Raw genomic sequence first — 20,234 nt, forward strand, 5'->3', positions numbered from 1 at the left:
AGTTGGGCAATCAGAAACCAGTGGAGAGATTGGCAGCGTGAGGTAATGGACACTGAGCGGTTGGTAAAGTAGAAGAGTCTGACAGCAGCTTTCATGATAAACAGAAGGGGGTATAGACTGTGTAGGGGTAGGTCAATGAGAAGTGAGTTGCAATAGTCTAAACAAAAGATAACAAGGGAACAAATGAACTTGGTGGACAGGTCAGAGTACATGATTACATCTAGCACCCTGGCATGAGGGGAGGGATGGATAATTGTATTATTGACCTTGATGGAATAGTCAGGGGAGAGGGAGGTTGGGGGGGGGGGACTTGGGCAATATTATGAGCTCACTTTTAGAAAGATTTAGTGTTGGGAAGATGTGTGATATCTATACTAATATGTCAGTAATTAATGCAAGAAGAGACTGAAGGGATGAGGTGAGGAAGAGAGAGATAGATTTGGGTGTCATCAGCATAGAGATGGTATTGGAAGCCATGGGAGGGTATCAAGTGACCAAAAGAGGAGGTTACAGTACTGTGCAAAAGTTTTGGGCAGGTGTGAGGAAATGCTGTAAAGTAAGAATGCTTTCAAAAATATATATTTTAATTGTTTATTTTTATCACTTTACAAAATGCAAACTGAGTGAACAGAAGAAAAATCTAAATCAAATCAATATTTGGTATGACTAGCCTTTGGCTTCAAACCAGCATCAATTCATATACTTGCACACTTTGTACACTTGCACAAAGTAAGGGATTTTGTAGGATTAGAGTCAGCATATGATTAACCAGTTATACTAAGCAGGTCCTAATGATCATCAATTTCAGTGATCATGATCATCAATGTAGGTTGAAACACAGTCATTAAAGTGTAAGTTCACCTTTACAGAAAATCTGTAAGGTGAACTAACACTGGAACCCCTTCCCATGGCACCTAGTCCCGCTAATGTGGAGTCTGGTGATCACCCATTCTGACAGATGGTATCGCCGCTTTACCAGTCTGGGGATTTGAAATCCCCATGGCTTTCTCTCCTCTTCGCCTGTGGTGACAGGACGGGCTACATGGGTTCTGATTGGTCGGCACCGCCCATGTGATGGCACTGACCAATTAGAATGCTTCTATACATACCTCCTTACGAGGTACATTTAGGAGATTAAGCCGAGGGGATTTCTAAGCCCCGGACCGGTGAATCGGCTATACGAGGTTTCCTAACGGATGATCACCAGGCTCCAGGTCAGTGGGGGAGGTCCATGTAAATTCACCTTACAGATTTTTCTGTAAAGGTGAACTTACCCTTTAACTGAAACAGAAACAGCCGTGTAGGAGGCTTCAAACTGGGTGAGGAACAGACAAACTCATGTCACAGGTCATACACCATGGCAAGACCGAGCATAGCAACAAATCACAAGGAAGTTACAGTGGGTATAGAAAAGAATCACCCCCCTTTTAAATAATCATATTTTGTTGCTTTGCCGCCTGAAATGAAGACAGACAGAGTTTTTGTTTTATCCAGCTGTATTTACTCACTGCAAATTATAATATCTAAGTGAAAGATATAACACCAACATGTTAGAAAATAATATACTAAATTCAAAAACAGAATCACTGAGTTGGAAAAGGGATCACCCCCTTGTGTCAGTATTTTTTTGAACCACCTTTTGCTTTAATTACAGCCTTTAGTCTGTTGGGATTCGTCTCTACTAACTTTGCACATCTAGGCTTTGCAATATTTGCCTACTCTTCTTTGCAGAACTGCTCAAGTTCAGTTAAATTTGATGGTGTCCATTAGTGGACTGCAGTCTTCAAATCATTCCACAAATTTTCAATGGTGTACCAATCATGCCATACCATCAGGGAGGTGTGTGAATGGCCCCATATATATTAAGGTATATTAAGCAGAAAGTGAACATGCTGTCCCTGAAGGTTGATGTGCAAAAAAAAATGGGCAAGCATAAGGATTTGCATGACTTTGACAAATTGTAATGACTAGTCAACTTGATCAGAGCAACTCCAAAACTGCGGCCTTTGTGGGATGTTCCCAGTCTGCAGTGACCAGAACCTACCAAAAGTGGTTCAAAGAAGGAAAACCAATGAACTGGCGAGAGGATTATTGATGCAAATGGGGAGCAAAGGCTGGCTCGTGTAAACCGATCCGCTAGAAGAGCTACTGTAGCTCAAACTGACAAAAAAGTTCCAATAGAATAGCATCAGAACACACAGTGGGGGTTATTTACTAAAGGAAAATCCACTTTGCACTGCAAGTGCACTTAAAAGTGCACTGAAAGTGCACTTGGAAGTAAAGTCGCTGCAGATCCGAGGGGGACATGCAAGGAAAATAAAAAACAGCATTTTAGCTGGCACATGATCGGATGATAAAATCAGCAGAGTCTCCACTTATTTCAGATCTACCCCTTAGATTTAGAGCGACTGCACTTCCAAGTGCACTTTCAAGTGCACTTGCAGTGCAAAGTGGATTTGCCTTTCGTAAAAAAACCCCAGTGTTCTGACAGTTTGATGCATATGGGGCTGCGTAGCTGCAAACTGGTCAGTGTGACCATGCTCACCCGTGTCTACAGCCAAAAGCACCTACAATGGCCAAACGAGCATCAGAACTGGACCACAGAAGCAATGGAAGAAGGTGGCCTGGTCTGATGATTAATTTAATAATGGTTTGAGGAACACAACAATGAGTTTGAGGCATTGACATGGCCACCAAATTTTTCATATCTCAATCCAATTGAGCATCTGTGTGATGTGCTGGAAAAACAAGTCAGATCCATGAAGGCCCCACCTCACAGCTTATAGGACTTAAATGATCTGCTACTCCTGCTTTGGTGTCAGATACCACAGCATACCTTCAGAAGTCTAGTGGACTACAATGCCCTAACGGGTTATGGTGGGTGGTCTAAATGTTATGGTTGATCGGTGTATGTGCATTTTCTGCATGGAACACAGGTTGTTCCTGGCAGAGCTAGCAGGGGGTCCTGCATAAGATACGCACCTAACGTATGCTTGTTTAGATGCATTTAGATATGTACAGTGTTTAGACACGTGCAATATTTCTAGTGACAGCTGTGTGCAGGAAGTGACATAATACACATTACTTCCAGGTTCATTAGATGCGAGGGGGGAATCGGGGAATGAATGTTCCCCCTAACACCTCCTGCTCTCAAAGTTACTGCCATTTACCATGGTCTAGGGCTCCCCAGAGAAATGGGAGAGCATGCAAATTGGTGGGGAGGGGCCTTTTTACCACTGTAAATGTTTTTGGAGAATTGTAGCTGAATAGTGAACCAGTACCTCCCACTCAGAATCAGTATGCATAGAAAATGATTAAACAAACAGCTCTTCATTCAGAGCAAAAACAGGAATTTACAACAAAATTTGTTAATATTTGCAACAAAAAATGGCTCTTTACCCTCCCTGGCGGTATGATTATGTCAGATTTTTCATGCTGAAAGCGGTACATTGTTTTGCATAGAAATTTGGCGTTTTATATTGTAGGCCTGTAGCTCTTAGGAATAACACACTTAAATCTGTCCAAACAAGAGTCTAGTACACCTCCCAGGTATGATAAAGTTCGAAACACAAGATCATAAATTATAATATAATAAATAACTATAAATAATTATAACAAATAATAATATAATAATAAAATGTATTCAATAATGTAATCAAATCAAACAAACTGAAATTTGAATTTGAAATTATTATTGCTGTTTTCTAGCTGGTCTAAAACCGCTTTTGATGTAAAGGGACACTTTTTGGTTTCTATTCACATTCTAAAGTTTACAGGCAGAAAGAACAGTATTTATAATATAAAACCGCTTGCAGGGCACTAAAAGCATTAGGGACAAAAGGGATGTGAAATGATTTGATACAGTAATGTAATCTGTAAGATTACAGTGCACTGTATGTTTTTTGTGTTTTTCACTTTTTGAATTTGGTGCCGGACTCCGTCCCCGTGCATCGCGACACCCTCAGGGAACAGAGCCCGGCACTGTGATAGATCGAGCGGAGGACACGGCCCGCACACACAGCGGGAGGACATTGCAGGATCCTGGGGACATGGTAAGTAGCTTTGCCTGGATCCTGTGATGCAATCCAGAGGGTGGCTTGGGGTTCCCGCTTATGGTAGTGAAAATTCGCCCCGAGCCACACTCGGGAATACCGCCAGGGAGGTTAAAGTGTATCTGTGGTCAAATGTTAAAATCGCATATTCATTAGCAATCTTTTTTTAATTATTTCTATGTGAATGATCATGAAGTTTGTGAAAATCCTCACACAATTACGTCCTTGAATTCTATGACACATACTCATTATACCCTGTGAGTAGGCACTGCTGTGTCACACATTTCACAGAATCTACCTTCTAAACTACAGAGGTGCTGATAGGAGGGGTTTCAGGAGGTGGAGTCAGTATATAAATCATTGCTTGCAGGCAGCAAGGCACTATGGTATATGTAGTCCTTAGAAATTGAAAGTACAGCAGAGGAGCAGCTGCAAATCATGCAAGAAATCCAGGACGTTGTAAAAAGAGATGGCTAGCAGACAGGCAGCCCTCACAACATAAAAGAAAAAATTTCAAGTAAGCTTCACTTGGATTGTAAAAAAAAAAACTATTGTTTGTATTGCTACTAGCATGTTGATGTTATGAAAATGTAAGTATATCCTGTTAGACGTGCCCAAAAGTTGAAAAATATTGGTTTCGTACATATTTTATATACTCTCGGACCCAAATAATACTAAAAAAAAAATCACCTCGGAGCCAACCAGTGCAGGAGGCACCGGGTTATATCAGAAAGTTAATCTCATTTATTGTTATAGCAGCAGGAATAACAATTGCTAGATCCTGGAATATTCCTACTATCTTGTTTAAAGGAGAAGTCCAGCCTGGGCTCTTTGGGTGGGCGTCTCCTAAGGGTCACAGGAGTGCAACTAGTTTTGCACTCCTGCGACCCGTTTTCAGCAGAGAGCAGTCTGAAGTCCGCTCTCTGCTGACGTCACCAGGATCAGTTGGCAGTCTCAGCCTCTCAGCGAGCCACTGAGACAGCCGCTCCCCGCCCCTCCACAGCTCAGCGCTCCAGTGAGCGTGAAGGAGCAGAGCAGCTGTCTGTCAATCAGTAGCTCTCCTCTCAGGGATCTGAGAGAACCAAACCATTGGTGGTGTTCGATGGCTCAGTTCTCAGTACAGAGGCTCCGGGGGACAGCTGCAGCATTGGACCGATGCCGCATCCACCTACTGTAAGTATGAATATGGGAAAAAAGCCAAACCCATACTTCTCCTTTAACCTGGTAAAGGCTAAACTGTCACAGATAATGATAAATGAAAAACTTTCAATAATCTTGAATGATAAAATTTTTTATACTCTATATATATTATAATACTCTTTATATATATATATATATATATATACACACACACACACACACACACACACACACACACACACACACACATATAAACTCTTACTATAATATAATACTGCACTCCTGTGATCCACAGGAGAAGTACAGCCAAACGAGCTTTGGTTGTACTTCACCTGTAAAGGAAGTATATTACCGTATATATACTCGAGTATAAGTCGATCCGAGTATAAGTCGAGGCCCTAATTTACCACAAAAAAAATGAGAAAAACGTATTGACTCAAGTATAAGACTAGGGTGGGAAATGCAGCAGCTACCAGTAAATTTCCAACAGCATGTCCCTTAACATAAAATTTGCCCATGGACACATTTTATATTAAGGGACACTCTGATGGTCAAATTGTATGTTAAGGGGCACCCTGATGGGCACATTTTATATTAGGGGCACTCTGATGGGCACAACAAAACGTGTCCCCTAATGTAAAAACTGCCCATTAAAGTGCCCCTTAATACAAAATGTGCCCATCAGTGTTGCTCTTAAAATAAAATATGCCCATCAGATTGCCCCTTAACATAAAATGTGCCCATCAGCGTGCTCCTTAACATCAAATAAGGGTCACGCTGATGTGCACCTTTTATGTTAAGGGGCACTCTGATAGGCACATTTTATTTTAAGGGGCACGCTGATGTGTATATTTTTAATGTGCATGCTGATGGGTACATTTTATGTTAAAGGGCACTCTGATGGGCACAACAAAATGTGTCCATCAGTGTGCCCCTTAAGAAAATATGCCCATCAGTGTGCACATTAAAAATATACCCATCAGCGTTCCCCTTAAAATAAAATTTGTCCATCAGAGTGCCCCTTAACATAAAAAAGGTGCCCATCAGCGTGACCTTTAACAAAATAAAATATGCCCAGCCATTAGTGATTACTAGTTGGCCCACATACCTTGAATGCATTAGGGGCGGATTGCGGAAGCTGCACGAGCCTAAGCTGGGACCTGGGAACCGCAAGTAGCAGGGGGGGGGGCGCGCACGGGACATCACGCCCCTACTCGCGGCCGCTGAGTGCGAGCTCGTCTTCGTCTGCGGTGAGGAGCAGGGGGTGGGTGCACGCACACAGCGTCACTGGTTGCTCGGGAAACCCGCGGTCCCAGCAAACTAGTGACGGCGTCAGCGAACCCAGTGGCACGATACCGCCCCCTTTTTCTCCTTCATTACTTGGATTTTTAGTTAAATGACTCGAGTATAAGTCAAAGTGGCTTTTTTCAGCCCAAAAAATGGGCTGATAAATTCGACTTATACTCGAGTATATACGGTATATCAGAATACACCTTTGTCTCCAATCATTTTTATTACTATCATTCAAAGAAATATACAAAGTAAGTGCATATTTTTATATTAACAAACTTGTATAACATTACCAACAAAAACATTCTTTGGGGTTGATTTACTAAAGCTGGAGAGTGCAAAATCTGGTGCAGGTCTGCATTGCAGCCAATCAGCTTCAATTAAGCTTTGACAAAAAAAAACAAACTGAAAGCGGATTCTATGCAGGCCTGCACCAAAGTTTGCACTCTTCAGCTTTAGTAAATCAACCCTAAAGAATGTTTTTCTTGGAAATGTTATACAAGTTTGTTCATACAAAAACATGCACTTATTTTGTATATTTTTTTTGAATGATCGTAATAAAAATTATTGAAAACAAAGGTGTATCCTGATATCATATATTTCCTTTAAAGGAGAAGTACAGCCAAAGCTTGTTTGGCTGTACTTCTCCTGTGGATCACAGGAGTGCAGTTCGTTCTGCACTCCTGTGATCCATTTTCAGCAACCAGCAGGCTGAAGTCCACTGTCTGCTGACATCACAGAGCCGGTCCAGGCTCAGGCAAGATCCATGACCATGAAGTCGGTATCCACCCACATGCCTAGACTGGCACCTGGCTCAGCCTTTGAGGCACACTATCACCGCATGGGGCTCACATGAGGGGTCTGGTGCGTCCCCATTCACAGTTTCAGGTTTGATTTCAGCCTGATTCCTATACTTCTCTTGTAGGTACTGCAAAAATAGCAGTTGATTTTCCCAGAAACTTTTGAATTGGGATCTGAAATGTTTTTCTCTATTTAGCCAGTTGTAGTTTTGCCTGATTTACTAAAGGCAAACAGACTGTGCACTTTGCAAGTGCAGTTGCTCCAGAACAGTGGTCTCCAAACTGCAGCCAAGGGGCTGCGGCCCTTTGCTTGCTTTTATCCAGCCCTTGGGGCAATATTTAATCCTCTGACACCAACAATGGAGCATAACTCCCCCCACTGACACCAACGAAGGGACACAGCTCCTGCCAATGACACCAATGATGGGGCACAATTTCTTCCAGCGATGCCAATGATGGAGCATGATTCTTCCCACCCTTTGAGACAAACGATGGGGCACAATTCCCCTTACTGACTCCAAAAATGGGGCATTGTTTACTCCCAGATCATTTACTACTTCCAGTGACCAGAGTCTGACCCTCCTAAAGTCTGAAGGACCGTAAACTGGGCCCATGCTCTAGACCAGTGGTTCTCAACCCTGTCCTCAAGTACCCCCAACAGGCCATGTTTGCAGTTTTTCCATTATCTTGCACAGGTGCTTTAAATTGGAGTAAATGGCTTGGTATTTTGGACAGCTATTTTATCTAAGAGAAATTCCCACAACATGGCCTATTGGGGGTACTTGAGGGCATGGTTGAGAATCACTGCTCTGGACCAGCAGTCCCCAACCTTTTCGGTGCCAGGGACCAGTATCATGCAGCCTATTTTTTCAGGAACCAGGGAAAGGCCAGGGAGGGGTGTTTGTATCATGGGCAGGGGGGTTGTGGTTGGGGGCTGGATGATGTTGCCACTCACTAACAGGAATTTCTGTGCAGTCAAACCTCTTTGCTAATGATCTGTATTTACAGATCATTAGCAGAGAGGTCTGACTGCACAGAGACTCCTATGAAAATGTTCTCAGTGAGTGGATCACTGCACAGAGCTCCTCACTGAGCACCTCAAATCACCAGGCTCCTGCATCCATGTGTTTGCTGTGCCCCGGGGCGTCAGAAGGAGGAGAGCAGCTGCCACTTATTGACAGGGGGCGGAGCTGCACATGCTCACCCGCCACTCACCCCCTGCTGTGCAGCTACAATGAAGGGCTATTATATTCAATTGCCGCACAGCAGGGTGCAAGTGGGCGAGCAATCGAGTGAAGCTCCGCCCCCCTGTCAATAAGTGGTGGCTGCTCTCCTCCTTCTGATACCCTGGGGCACAGCAAACACATACATGTCCCCTGCTGCCGACCAAAACAGCCGAGTCCTGCTTGGTTCTTGATTTGGCCGGGCTCTGAGTGGATGGTGTGGAGTGGCCTGACTGCAGGGTGTCTCCTGCATGGCCCATTATGAAACCTCTGTGCTGCTGTTGGAGCGCCAGAGCCACCGCTAGAGGTTCGGGGTTGGCACTGGTGAATTGGTCTCCGCCATTTTGTGGAAGACCAGCTCTCGTGAAAGGGGAAAAAGCAAGAGGCAGAGCCCAGGCCACAATAAAAACAGCCACCAATAGAGATCGAGCTACCGCCAACCCCCCACCAGGTCATGGAGCGGCACAGGGCCGCGGCCCGGGTTCTGGGGACCTCTGCTCTATACCTTAGTAAATGTGGTAAAAATTCTGCTGACTTCCATCATCCAATCATATGACAGCAAAAATGCTGTTTGCTTTAAAAATAATCCTTGCTTGTGATTGGGTATTCATTGTAAAGTGGAGCTTTGCCTCATTTACTAAACTCTGGAGCAACTGGACTTTTTCCTTTAGTAAATCAACCCCAATGTGTGATTCAAGATAACATGATGCTAAAAAAGAGGGAAAGGCAAAGACATAACATGGCTACTACTGATTCTTTAGAGGCTTAAAGTAGGGCAGGCATAAACAACACTTTTTAGTTGTCTGTCGTAGGAAATCCACTAATTTACATAATGGCAGCCTGCCAGCTTCAAGAGTGAAAACAAAATTGTCAGTAAAGTATATTTGGACCTTAAACTGATACTAAACACACTGTTTAATTGTTCTTGTTTCTCTTTCTGTATATGGATTATGGCACTGTAAATATATATTAAAAAAAAAAAATCTAAGTACCTTTTCCTAATTGATATACAGCAGTCACATGACCCAGATCTTTCCCAGCCTGTCTGTAGGGAAACGGCAGCAGAAGAAGTTTCTAGACCTCTGCTACTGGTCACATGTTAAAAAACTGCCTTTGGGATACAGAGTAAAAATAATTAATATCAATAAACTGTTTTAAGTTGTTATACTAACATATATTTAAAAATCATATCTTTATTTTTTTGGCAATAACATGGTGTCGATGGATTTCTGCCAGTCGCAAGTTGTGTCACGCCCCTCCAGCCTGCATCTCAGAATAAGAGGGAGGTGAAGCCTCCATCAATCTACATGTAATATCTCATCCCCATTGTGTTTAGACGGTTATTGGGCATGGAGGAGGAGGGAGGGAGTGGGCTGTCATTTACCACTGTGGATATGCCCACATGTGTAACTCTACGGTATGCTCAGATGTGCTCAGATAGGGAAGAAATGCTCAGCATAGAAACTAAGTTAAAACTGAACATGTGCAGAGCTGCCAACACTGCTCTGCAAATTCCAAAAATGCACTGGGGACATGGACAGGAGGGGGAGACAGAAAACAGCAGGATCAAGCAGGTTTTTTGCAGAATACAGAAAATGAATCTCTTAGTGACAGAGTGAGTATGAACATCATGTAATACACCATTTAATGATAGCTTTTTATGATGTGGGTTGGTGACACTTTAACACTAGAAATTATAGAAATGTTTGCTTAGGCTAGAGCTCAACATTCTATAAAACAAGGTCCATCTACTTACATAGATACAACAAGAATTTGGGTCCATATTTTTCATAGTGCAAAATTGTAAAGTTATGCCTATAAAGTAGTATTAATGCATCACCACTAAACATGTATGCAGTAATGCCTGGGAACCAAAGTATATTATGTACAATTTGTTTTTGATAGCTTATTTCCAATAAAGAAAATACATGGGAAATCTCGATGTATCTTTCTGTGTCTCTTTGTAGTGCTAAGAAAAATATGTGAAATGTAAACCTTTGTATGTAATTTATGTCCATCTGTGATAACATTTGCTCAGTGCCTTTGCATCAAGACAATTTGGCTCTGATTGACGTAAAATATATGGGCATTCTGGTTTTCTCCCAGGCTGGAAGCTAGGTAAGACTAGTAGACAGTTTATATTGGCATAGGTTTAAGCACGCAGCTCATGGCTGCTCTCCAAACACTACTGGTTTTATGTCCATGTTACACTATAAAGTAAAACTTCCAGGAAAATTAGGTTTGAAAATATTGCTGCATCTGTAACCTGTATTGTCTTTTAAAACTAAATGTTGTTGATCTAGAGGGGTTACTCTGAGAGTTTATTTCATTTTAATTCAGTCCTCTTTTCACCTGAAAACACTTACAAATCATCTATCCTGCTTTCTTAAAATTGGAGAATAAATCCAATCACTACAAAAGTTACTCCATAAACATAAATGAATTGTTTTACTAAAGGAGTACAGCATGTTTACTTTTAAAGAGAAATTTTACTTTGCAAAGAAAACCCAATAATATGCTTCTAAAATAAAAAAAAAAAACAGGTAAGCTTGCACATGATTGAATAATAGAAGTCAATACAACACTACCTCATTCACTAACCTAAGTGAATGTTCTCTTTGTGAAGTGAATTTTCTTCTATCTTAGTGAATAAAGTGAAGTTATGCTGACCTCAGTCAGCCAATAATGTGCAAGCAAAAATCCTATTTCTATATCGTACATCATGGGACACAGAGCCTTAAGTAATAACTTAATGGGTTATAGGCCACCTTCAGGTGATGGACACTGGTATACCCAATCCAGGAAGTTCACTCCCTATATAACCCCTCCTCCTTCCAGGAGCACATCAGTTTTTTCGCCACTGTCTAAGGTGTTGGTCACAAGTGAAGATGTGCTCTGAGGAGCTCCAGGAGGGATCCATGCTGGATTTAAATAGCCTCCATAGACCAGATCCATCCAAAGTGCCATTGATGCCAAAGTACATATGCGTAGAATCTTGTGGGTAAAAAATTGGTCAGCCGAAGCACCATGTAAGAACCTCCTAACTGGGTTCCCTTTTCATGAGGAGCGGCTATTTGGGGATGATTTGGACAAATATATCCAAACAATTTCTAGTGGGAAAAGTACTCTTTTGCCCGTCAAAAGAAAGTATAAACGCCCTTCATTTAAACGCGCTCTTTCTCCTGTGCCAGGGGCTACTCTTTTGCCAGTCAAAAGAAAGTATAAACGCCCTTCATTTAAATGGGCTCTTTCTCCTGCGCCAGGGGCTTCTGCCTCTAGGCAGTGGCGACGGCTTCCGCCGTCAGACTCTAGAGGAAAATCTCAGGGTCAGAGCCAGGCTCAAAAGAAGTCCTGAGGCCGGAAACCTGCAAAGCAGAATCCTAAAGCCTCATCATGAAGAGGCAACTCCCTCACCAAGGTGGGGGGAAGACTTCTGCAGTTTTCAGAAGTCTGGCAAGAAGAAATTCAGGACAGATGGGTCATTTCCACGGTAACTCTGGGGTACAAGATGGAATTTCGAGACTTTCCACCGCCTCGTTTCCTGAGGTCAAACGCTCCCAAAGATCCAGAGAAAAGACAATCTCTGTTTCGGGCATTAGACCGATTAATATCTCAGGGGGTGATCATACAGATCCCCACAAAAGAGCAAGGTTTGGGGTTTTATTCAAACCTTTTTATGGTACCAAAACCAAATGGAGATGTCAGACCCATTCTAGATCTAAAAAATCTAAATCAGTTCCTAAAGATCCTCTCCTTTCACATGAAGACGATCAGGTCAGTAGTTTCTATCTTATTAGGAGGAGAACTTCTGGTGTCTATCGTAATCAGGGATGCATATCTGCATGTTCCTATATAAACCAAAGGTTTCTGCGATTCGAGGTAGAACAGCAGCATTTCCAGTTTGTAGCCCTGTCCTTCAGGCTAGCTGCAGCACCTGGGTGTTTACAAAAGTCCTGGCCCTACCTCTAGCCAGGTTAAGGGCACAGGGCATAACAGTCTTGGCGTACTTAGACGATCTATTGCTAATAGACCAGTCGATGGCTCGTTTGGAGCAAAGCGTACGCATTACAACCAGTTACCTGGAAAGTTTGGGTTGGATTCCCAACCTAGAGATATCTTCCTTAATACCGCTAAAAAGGCTGGAGTACTTGGGTCTGATCATAGACACAGCCCAGAAAAAGGTGCTCTTGCCTCAGGCAAAGATCAACTCCATAAGAGAGCTGGTGCAGATGGTCAGGTTAAAAGGCGATCCCTCCATTCGCCTTTGCATGAGGTTGCTAGGAAAGATGGTGGCTTCATTCGAAGCAGTTCCCTATGCCCAGTTCCATTCAAGACTGTTGCAAAACAGTATCCTGTCTACTTGGAACAAAACAATTCAAGCTTTAGACTTGCCAATGCAGCTGTCCCCAAAAGTGTCCAAAGCCTCAGTTGGTGGTTACTAACCCAGAATCTGCTGAAAGGTAAATCCTTCAGACCAGTTATCTGGAAAGTGGTAACGACAGATGCCAGCCTTTCAGGCTGGGGATATTAGAAAAGACAACTGTCCAGGGACAGTGGTCAAGAGCCAAAAGAACCTTTCCTATCAATATCCTAGCGACTCGGGCAGTGCGTTTGGCTATGAAGGCCTGGACTTTCAGGTTACAGGATTGTCCTGTCAGGATCCAATCCGACAATGCCACAGCTGTGGCCTATATCAATCACCAAGGGGGCACCAAGAGTCTCTCAGCGCAGAGAGAGGTGAACCATATTCTAACTTGGGCAGAAAGGAATGTTCTGTGCCTTTCGGCAGTCTTCATTCCGGGAGTAGAGAATTGGCAGGCGGACTACTAGAGCAGTTATTCCAGGGGGAATTGTCTCTTCATCCCGATATTTTTTGGACTATTTGCCAAAGATGGGGGACTCCGGACGTAGATCTTCTAGCGTCCAGGTTCAACATGAAGTTAGCCAACTTTGTGGCCAGAATAAGGGATCCACTCGCTTGCGGAATGGATGCGTCGGTGACCCTCGTGGGATCAGTTCTCACTGATCTATGCATTTCCCCCTATTCAGTTGCTGCCTCAACTTCTTTGCAGGATCAATCTGGAAAGAAAGCCGGTAATTCTGGTAGCACCATCATGACCCAGAAGGTCATGGTATGCAGAAATCGTAAAGATGGCAGTGGAGGGTCCATGGTCCCTCCCACTACAGCCAGATCTGCTCTCACATGGACTGATATTTCATCCTACCTTACGGTCTCTAAATTTAACAGCTTGGCTATTGAAACCCGCATTCTGAAGAAATGTGGGCTTTCCAGGTCCATTATCTCTACCCTGATTAATGCAAGGAAGCCAGTTTCCAGAACTATATATTATAGGGTCTGGAGGGCTTATGTTTCCTGGTGTGAATCCAAGGGTTGGCACCCTCGGAGATATATCATAGGCAGAATTCTTGCCTTTCTACAACTAGGGGTAGAGATGAAGTTGGCCTTGAGTACTATTAACCACTTGAGGACAACTTGTTGTTTACAAGTAAAAAACATTTTTTTTTTTGCTAGAAAATTGCTTAGAACCCCCAAACATTATACATTTTTCTTCTAACACCCTAGAGAATAAAATCACGGTCGTTGCAAAACTTTCTGTCACACCGTATTTGCGCAGCGGTCTTACAAGTGCACTTTTTTTTTTAAATACACTTTTTTTAATTAAAAAATAAAACAGTAAAGTTAGCTCAATTTTTTTTTATATTGTGAAAGATATTCTACAGGTTGCATGTTTTGCGTTACAGAGGAGGTCTTGGGCTAGAATTATTGCTCTATCTCTACTGATCGCGGCAATACCTCACATGTGTGGTTTGAACACTGTTTTCATATGCGGGCACTACTCACGTATGTGTTCGCTTCTGCACACGAGCTCGGCGGGATGGGGCACGTTTACATTTTTTTTCTTTTTCTTATTTTACCTTTTATTTTTTATTTTTACACTGTTTTTAAAAAAAAAATGTGTCACTTTTATTCCTATTACAAGGAATGTAAACATCCCTTGTAATAGAAAAAAAGCATGACAGGACCTCTTAAATATGAGATCTGGGGTCAAAGACCTCAGATCTCATATTTACACTAAAATGCAATTAAAAAAAAAAAAAAAATGTTGTCATTTAAAAAAATGAAAAAAAAAATGGCCTCTCCCGCCACAGATAAAAGTGATTTCGCGGCAAATCCGCTGCAGAGACCACTTTTATCTTGTACCGGACCGCCGGCTGAACACGGAGATACCGGAGTTATGGCAGCTTGCTGCTGCCATAGCAAAGATATCCGTACTCAAAGTGAGGATGTACATTGGCGTGCCGCGGTCCGGAAGTGGTTAAGGGCCAAGTCTCAGCTTTATCGATCTTATTTCAAAGACCACTTGCTACACATTCTTTAGTCCGGGGTTTTATGCAAGGGGTGATGCGAATTAATCCGCCAGTCAAACCTCCTTTGAGCCCTTGGGACTTGCACTTAGTGTTGTCTGTGTTACAAAAACAGCCATTTGAAGCGATACAACATATTCCCTTATGCCCGTACACACGAGCGGAAATTCCGCCAGCAAAAGTCCGATGAGAGCTTTTGGTCGGAAAATGCGACTGTGTGTATGCTCCATGGGACTTTTGCTGGTGGAATTCCAGCCAGCAAAAGATTGAGAGCAGGTTCTCTATTTTTTGGTCGGAAAAAGTTCCTATCCAAAAATGCATTCGTCTGTATGCAATTCGGACGCGCAAAAAATAACTCATGCTCAGAATCAAGTACGAGACGGAAGCGCTCGGTCTGATAAAACTAGCGTTCGTAATGGAGATAGCACATTCGTCATGCTGTAAATTTGTGGATCTTTTACTGCAATTCTTTTGTTCTTTATAATACTAGAAGAATGCATTTGTTTTGCTGCTGATATTCACACAGAGTTCTGACAAACGTATTTCTTTATTCTTTCTCGTGATCTGCTGAATACTCTTTTTTGTTTTTAAAGCTAGATCTCCATAATAATGTTTAGAATTATTTTTTATAGTCATCTTTTTTTAATTTTTTTTTTTTAATCAAGATCTCCTGTTTTTTTGATTATTTTTATATTTTTTTTCTAGTGATCTCCATAATTTATGTTTTTTGTGTCAAGTTTCCACAACAACATTATTATCTTGTATTTTTAAAGCTCAAGGAGGTTGGTTGTTGTCCCTTGTTAATTTGACATTGTATTTTTGAAATGTACCTGCCTACTCACAAACAAACTGTCCTTTTTGAATAAAAACGCAAGTATTTTCATATAAAAAAGTCTCCATTTATTCTGGCTCCTAACAAAATAAAGAGGAAGGCAACGCTGGAGAAACTGCTTGAATTTGCAAAGTCTTTGTACCCCAGGGCACACATCAACTCTGTAAATAAAAATTGGTAGCCTGAGAAGTCTATATAATAGTGAGCACAATCTGGTCCAGGACTCCCAGAGATCAGGAACAGCAACAGATGACATATATGTCCCCAGACTGTGGTACTACAACAGCCTGTGTCTTCTGTCAGACCAGAACCCAGGCCATCACTTTCATGTTTTCCTTGCAGCCTTCCCTCCACGCTTCCCTGCAGCCTTCCTTGGAGGCTGTGGCTCTGGAGGTGGACTTGTGATAGGAGGAGGAGGATGGGCGAGTGCTAAAAAGCAAATGTTCACAGAATGTATTATTTTTCTGCAATGCACGAGCTAAGCCATGGCATGCCTAAAAAATGTGATTATGTCTGTAGTTTTTGGTTCTATCTAAGCATTGTTAGTATATTTTAACTATTATGCCCCGTACACACGGTCGGATTTTCCGACTGAAAATGTGTGATATGACCTTGTTGTCGGAAATTCCGACCGTGTGTAGGCTCCATCACACATTTTCCATCGGATTTTCCGACACACAAAGTTTGAGAGCAGGCTATAAAATTTTCCGACAACAAAATCCGTTGTCAGAAATTCCGATCGTGTGTACACAAATCCGACGGACAAAGTGCCACGCATGCTCAGAATAAATAAAGAGATGAAAGCTATTGGCCACTGCCCCGTTTATAGTCCCGACGTACGTATTTTACGTCACCGCGTTCAGAACGATCGGATTTTCCGACAACTTTGTGTGACCATGTGTATGCAAGACAAGTTTGAGCCAACATCCGTCGGAATAAATCCTAGGATTTTGTTGTCGGAATGTCCGAACAAAGTCCGACCGAGTGTACGGGGCATAAGAATAAACCAGCAGCAAGTGTTCAGGGCTCTCCTGTAGGAAACTTCAATTTGTAAAAAGCATCATGTAACTGTACACATTGTTCTGCACATGGACAAATCTTTGTGCTCATATCTAGATGTTCAAGCACCAGTCCGTGTACAAGAGGCTTGACTCTGGCGTAGATTCCAGTGATAAATACTTGTATGTACGCTGACTTTTGCATGCAAAAGCATAATATACAGTTTTTATCAGGGCTTTGTTTCCTCAGAGAATAGGTGCAGGTACTCCAACCCTTCCGAGATACCCTTGTCTCTGCCCTCTACCCGCCTCCAAGCACCTTCCCTTGGTTTCACCTCTACCCACCTCACAGTACCACCCCCTTTTAGAGAATACAGAACCAAGTATAACTTTGCATTGCTAAATAATTTGTATAGAATATGGTAATGATGACAAGAAAAGCAGTAAAATAGATCTCCTGCAGCCATCAACAATAGATCTCCTCGCAGATAACATCAATAGAGCCTCCAACAGCCAGCAACAGTAGACACCTGCCTCCACAGAAGATCCCTCTCAGCAAACATTGATTGCCCAGCAACAATAGATCCTCCACCATCAACAATAGATCCCTCCAGTGACAATAGATTCCTCAACAGTCAGCATCAATAGACACTCTAGCATACCTTGCCATTACAGACATTCAGTGCTGGAGGTGTGATGGTTTCCCCCGCGTTCCCTCTGAAAAAAAAACCCTGGTTTTAAAGTCACCTTGAAGCTTGGTGCTTGCATTTCTCTGCTTAATAAGACAGTAGATTAATATTTTTTTTTAATGTTTGCATGTTTAGCAGTGCACCTGCTAAAAGGAGACACAAAAGCGACATTATGTGGATGTTCATAGCGCATGACAAACTAGGGCCCCACCACACAAGTTGAACAGTAGTACAGTTTACTAGATAGGGTCCTGGATCACAGGACCCTTGTGAACAAATGATTCTGCACATTGGTTCACACATGAAGGCATATGATCCCGTCATATGCTCATAGTTTATCCCTTCTCTAATTGATTTTAATGCGTACATCATCTTCTACGTATGACGAGCATAAACTACTGAAGGGGGATGCAATGTCCTCCATAGTCATTTTTTAATGTAGCCAAGCCTGATAAGTGCAGAAAGTTAACAGTATTTATTAACATCATCTATAACTTAGTACATTTTTGGAGGTTTATTTTGCAGGTTTGTATAAAGTCTGCAGTATATTTTGATTGTACCTGGTTGGGTAAAGCTGTTAAGGCATTGGGCCCTTGTGCATGAGATTCCAGCATTTTCGTGTGGGTAGAAGGCACAGGTGCACCATCCAGACTTCTTGCTTTCTGGCTATTTGTTCCTGGGTTCATACTGCCCAACAGTACCACCACTGCCAATCCACAACAGCTTTTAGCCTCTCATAGACTTTTACAGGCTGCCAGCAGCAGGGCTGAATAGTGCACATTCGCCTTCTGCCAGCATGAAAACACTGGAATCTCATGCACAGGGACTGAATGACCAGTGTACATGAGGCATAAGGCCCCATTCACACTTGTGAAAGGAGTCGTTACTGGTTATATGTGGGTGACCCATTGTGGATTCGCCCAAACTACATAAAGTTCCCATAATCGCAGGCAGTTGCTCCATGAGCCAACACATGCGAGCGGATGCAATTTGCTGCAGGAACTATCAGCCTCCCATTGGTTTCAATGGGGCTATCGCTCGCAGGTAAACACCGGAAACCCGTTCTGGGGCTCCTGCATGTGATTGCTAGTGGCCCAATTTGTGAATGGGACCTAAGGGTTAAGACAGCACAAAAGCAGCTTAGTTTTTTGTTGTGCTTTCGACATTTTGTTTGCAATTACCTTTGTTTGTTTTACAGTCAGCGATGAAGAGGAGTTAAGCTGCCAAGATGAATCCAGCCCAACGAATTCAGAGCACACCTCAGACACAGAGGTAATACATGCTAATTTATTACACAGTGAGAGCTTATGCACACAAGGATTAAAAAATGCCACTATTACAGGTGTCCTGTTTTTTTTTTTTGTTTCTTTTCTTGCCTGTATAGAACCTCAAAGTTATCCTATGTAGATGTCCATGTGCACAAAGACATCTAAAAGCATATTAGAAGCAGAGTGTTAACAGGTAGAAAAAAAAAAAAACGGTTTGTTCAGGATAGGAGCATTTTTAAGCAGAAAAAACACAGAATGTGCAAAAACGAGTTTAGGTGTGTTTGCACATTAATGCATTCTAATGGCCAATATTGTATTGGCCAGAATATATTAATATACTGGCCAATAAAAAGCATTTACACATGAATGCACATATTTGCATGTTCAATATGTGGCTTTTACAGCATTTTTAAAGTAGCTTTTCTCCTGCCTGGAGAAGAGTCGTTCATAAAGGACAAGCAGACGTCCTGTGTGCATGAGGCCTTAGGCCCAGTTCACACTGGTGCGAAATGCACTCCAACTTTGAGAGGACATGTCACATGACAAGTCACGCCCCATTAAGTGCAATGAAACCATTCTATTCGCTCCGACTTAGAAAAGGGTTCCTGCACTACTTTTGGTATGACTTGCATTGACTTCTGTTAAAGAAGTAGTATGGAAGTCGCGCCGAAGTCGGCTTCAAAGTCACAGCAGTGTGAACCGGGCCTTAAACTGTTAAAATGTTAATTTAGTAACTGTGTTTAATTATGTAGTTAAAGAGCACAGCTATTGCTATTCATTGTCAGCAGGCTGAAGGAAAAAAAAATGAACAGATTACTCCATCTACACAAACAAGGTGGATGGGGGAATCTTCCCTCCCATCAGGGCACTGCATTTTTACAGCAGAACTGATCGAAATTTGCCTGGTCCCTTTAGATTAGTGGGGTTGATTTATCAAAATTGGAGAGTACAAAATCTGGTGAAGCTCTGTATAGAAACCAATCAGTTCCAGTTTTTTGTCAAAGCTTAATTGAGCAAGCTGAAGTTAGAAGCTAATTGGCTACCATGCACAGCTGCACCAGATTTTGCTCTCACCAGTTTTATTAACCAGTTCCCGCCCACACTATAGCCGAAAGACAGCTACAGCGCAGACTTACATTGCCAGGAGGGCGTCCATGGGCATGCCCTGCTCTGTGAACTCTGCGTCCTTAGGACACAGCTGATCACAGATAGGGGTAAAGGGCCAATCACAGCGGCCCTTTACCACGTGATCAGCTGTGTCCAATGACAGCTGATCACAATGTATTTACGGTTATCGCCATTCCTTTCCTCATGCTGACAGGGAGAGGAGAGGCAAGCCGATAACCGGCTTGTGTGAAAGGGACATCTACACTGACAATCAGGGCACTGATTATCAATGTCCTGATTATCAGTGCAGTCCCAACAGTGCCTACCAGTGCTGCCAATCAGTGCCCATCAGTGTCACCTATCAGTGTTGCCTATAATTGCCCATCAGTGCTGCCTATCAATGCCCATCAGTGCCACCCATCAATCCCCCATCAGTGCTGCCTATCAG

General features: G+C 42.6%; 1 protein-coding gene across 1 annotated transcript in view; it reads left to right on the top strand.

The window, feature by feature from the left end:
- The window catches only part of RAPGEF5 (Rap guanine nucleotide exchange factor 5), a 505,907-nt gene that overhangs the window by 286,777 nt on the left and 198,896 nt on the right, over window positions 1-20,234 (top strand). Inside the window, exon 8 of the mRNA XM_073630037.1 lies at window positions 18,610-18,683. Within this exon, the coding sequence (XP_073486138.1) occupies window positions 18,610-18,683 (74 nt within the window). The remainder of the gene's footprint in view (window positions 1-18,609; window positions 18,684-20,234) is intronic.

The sequence above is a fragment of the Aquarana catesbeiana genome, linkage group LG05 (genome assembly GCF_042186555.1).
Source record: "Aquarana catesbeiana isolate 2022-GZ linkage group LG05, ASM4218655v1, whole genome shotgun sequence".
In the NCBI taxonomy this organism is placed as follows: Eukaryota; Metazoa; Chordata; class Amphibia; order Anura; family Ranidae; genus Aquarana; species Aquarana catesbeiana.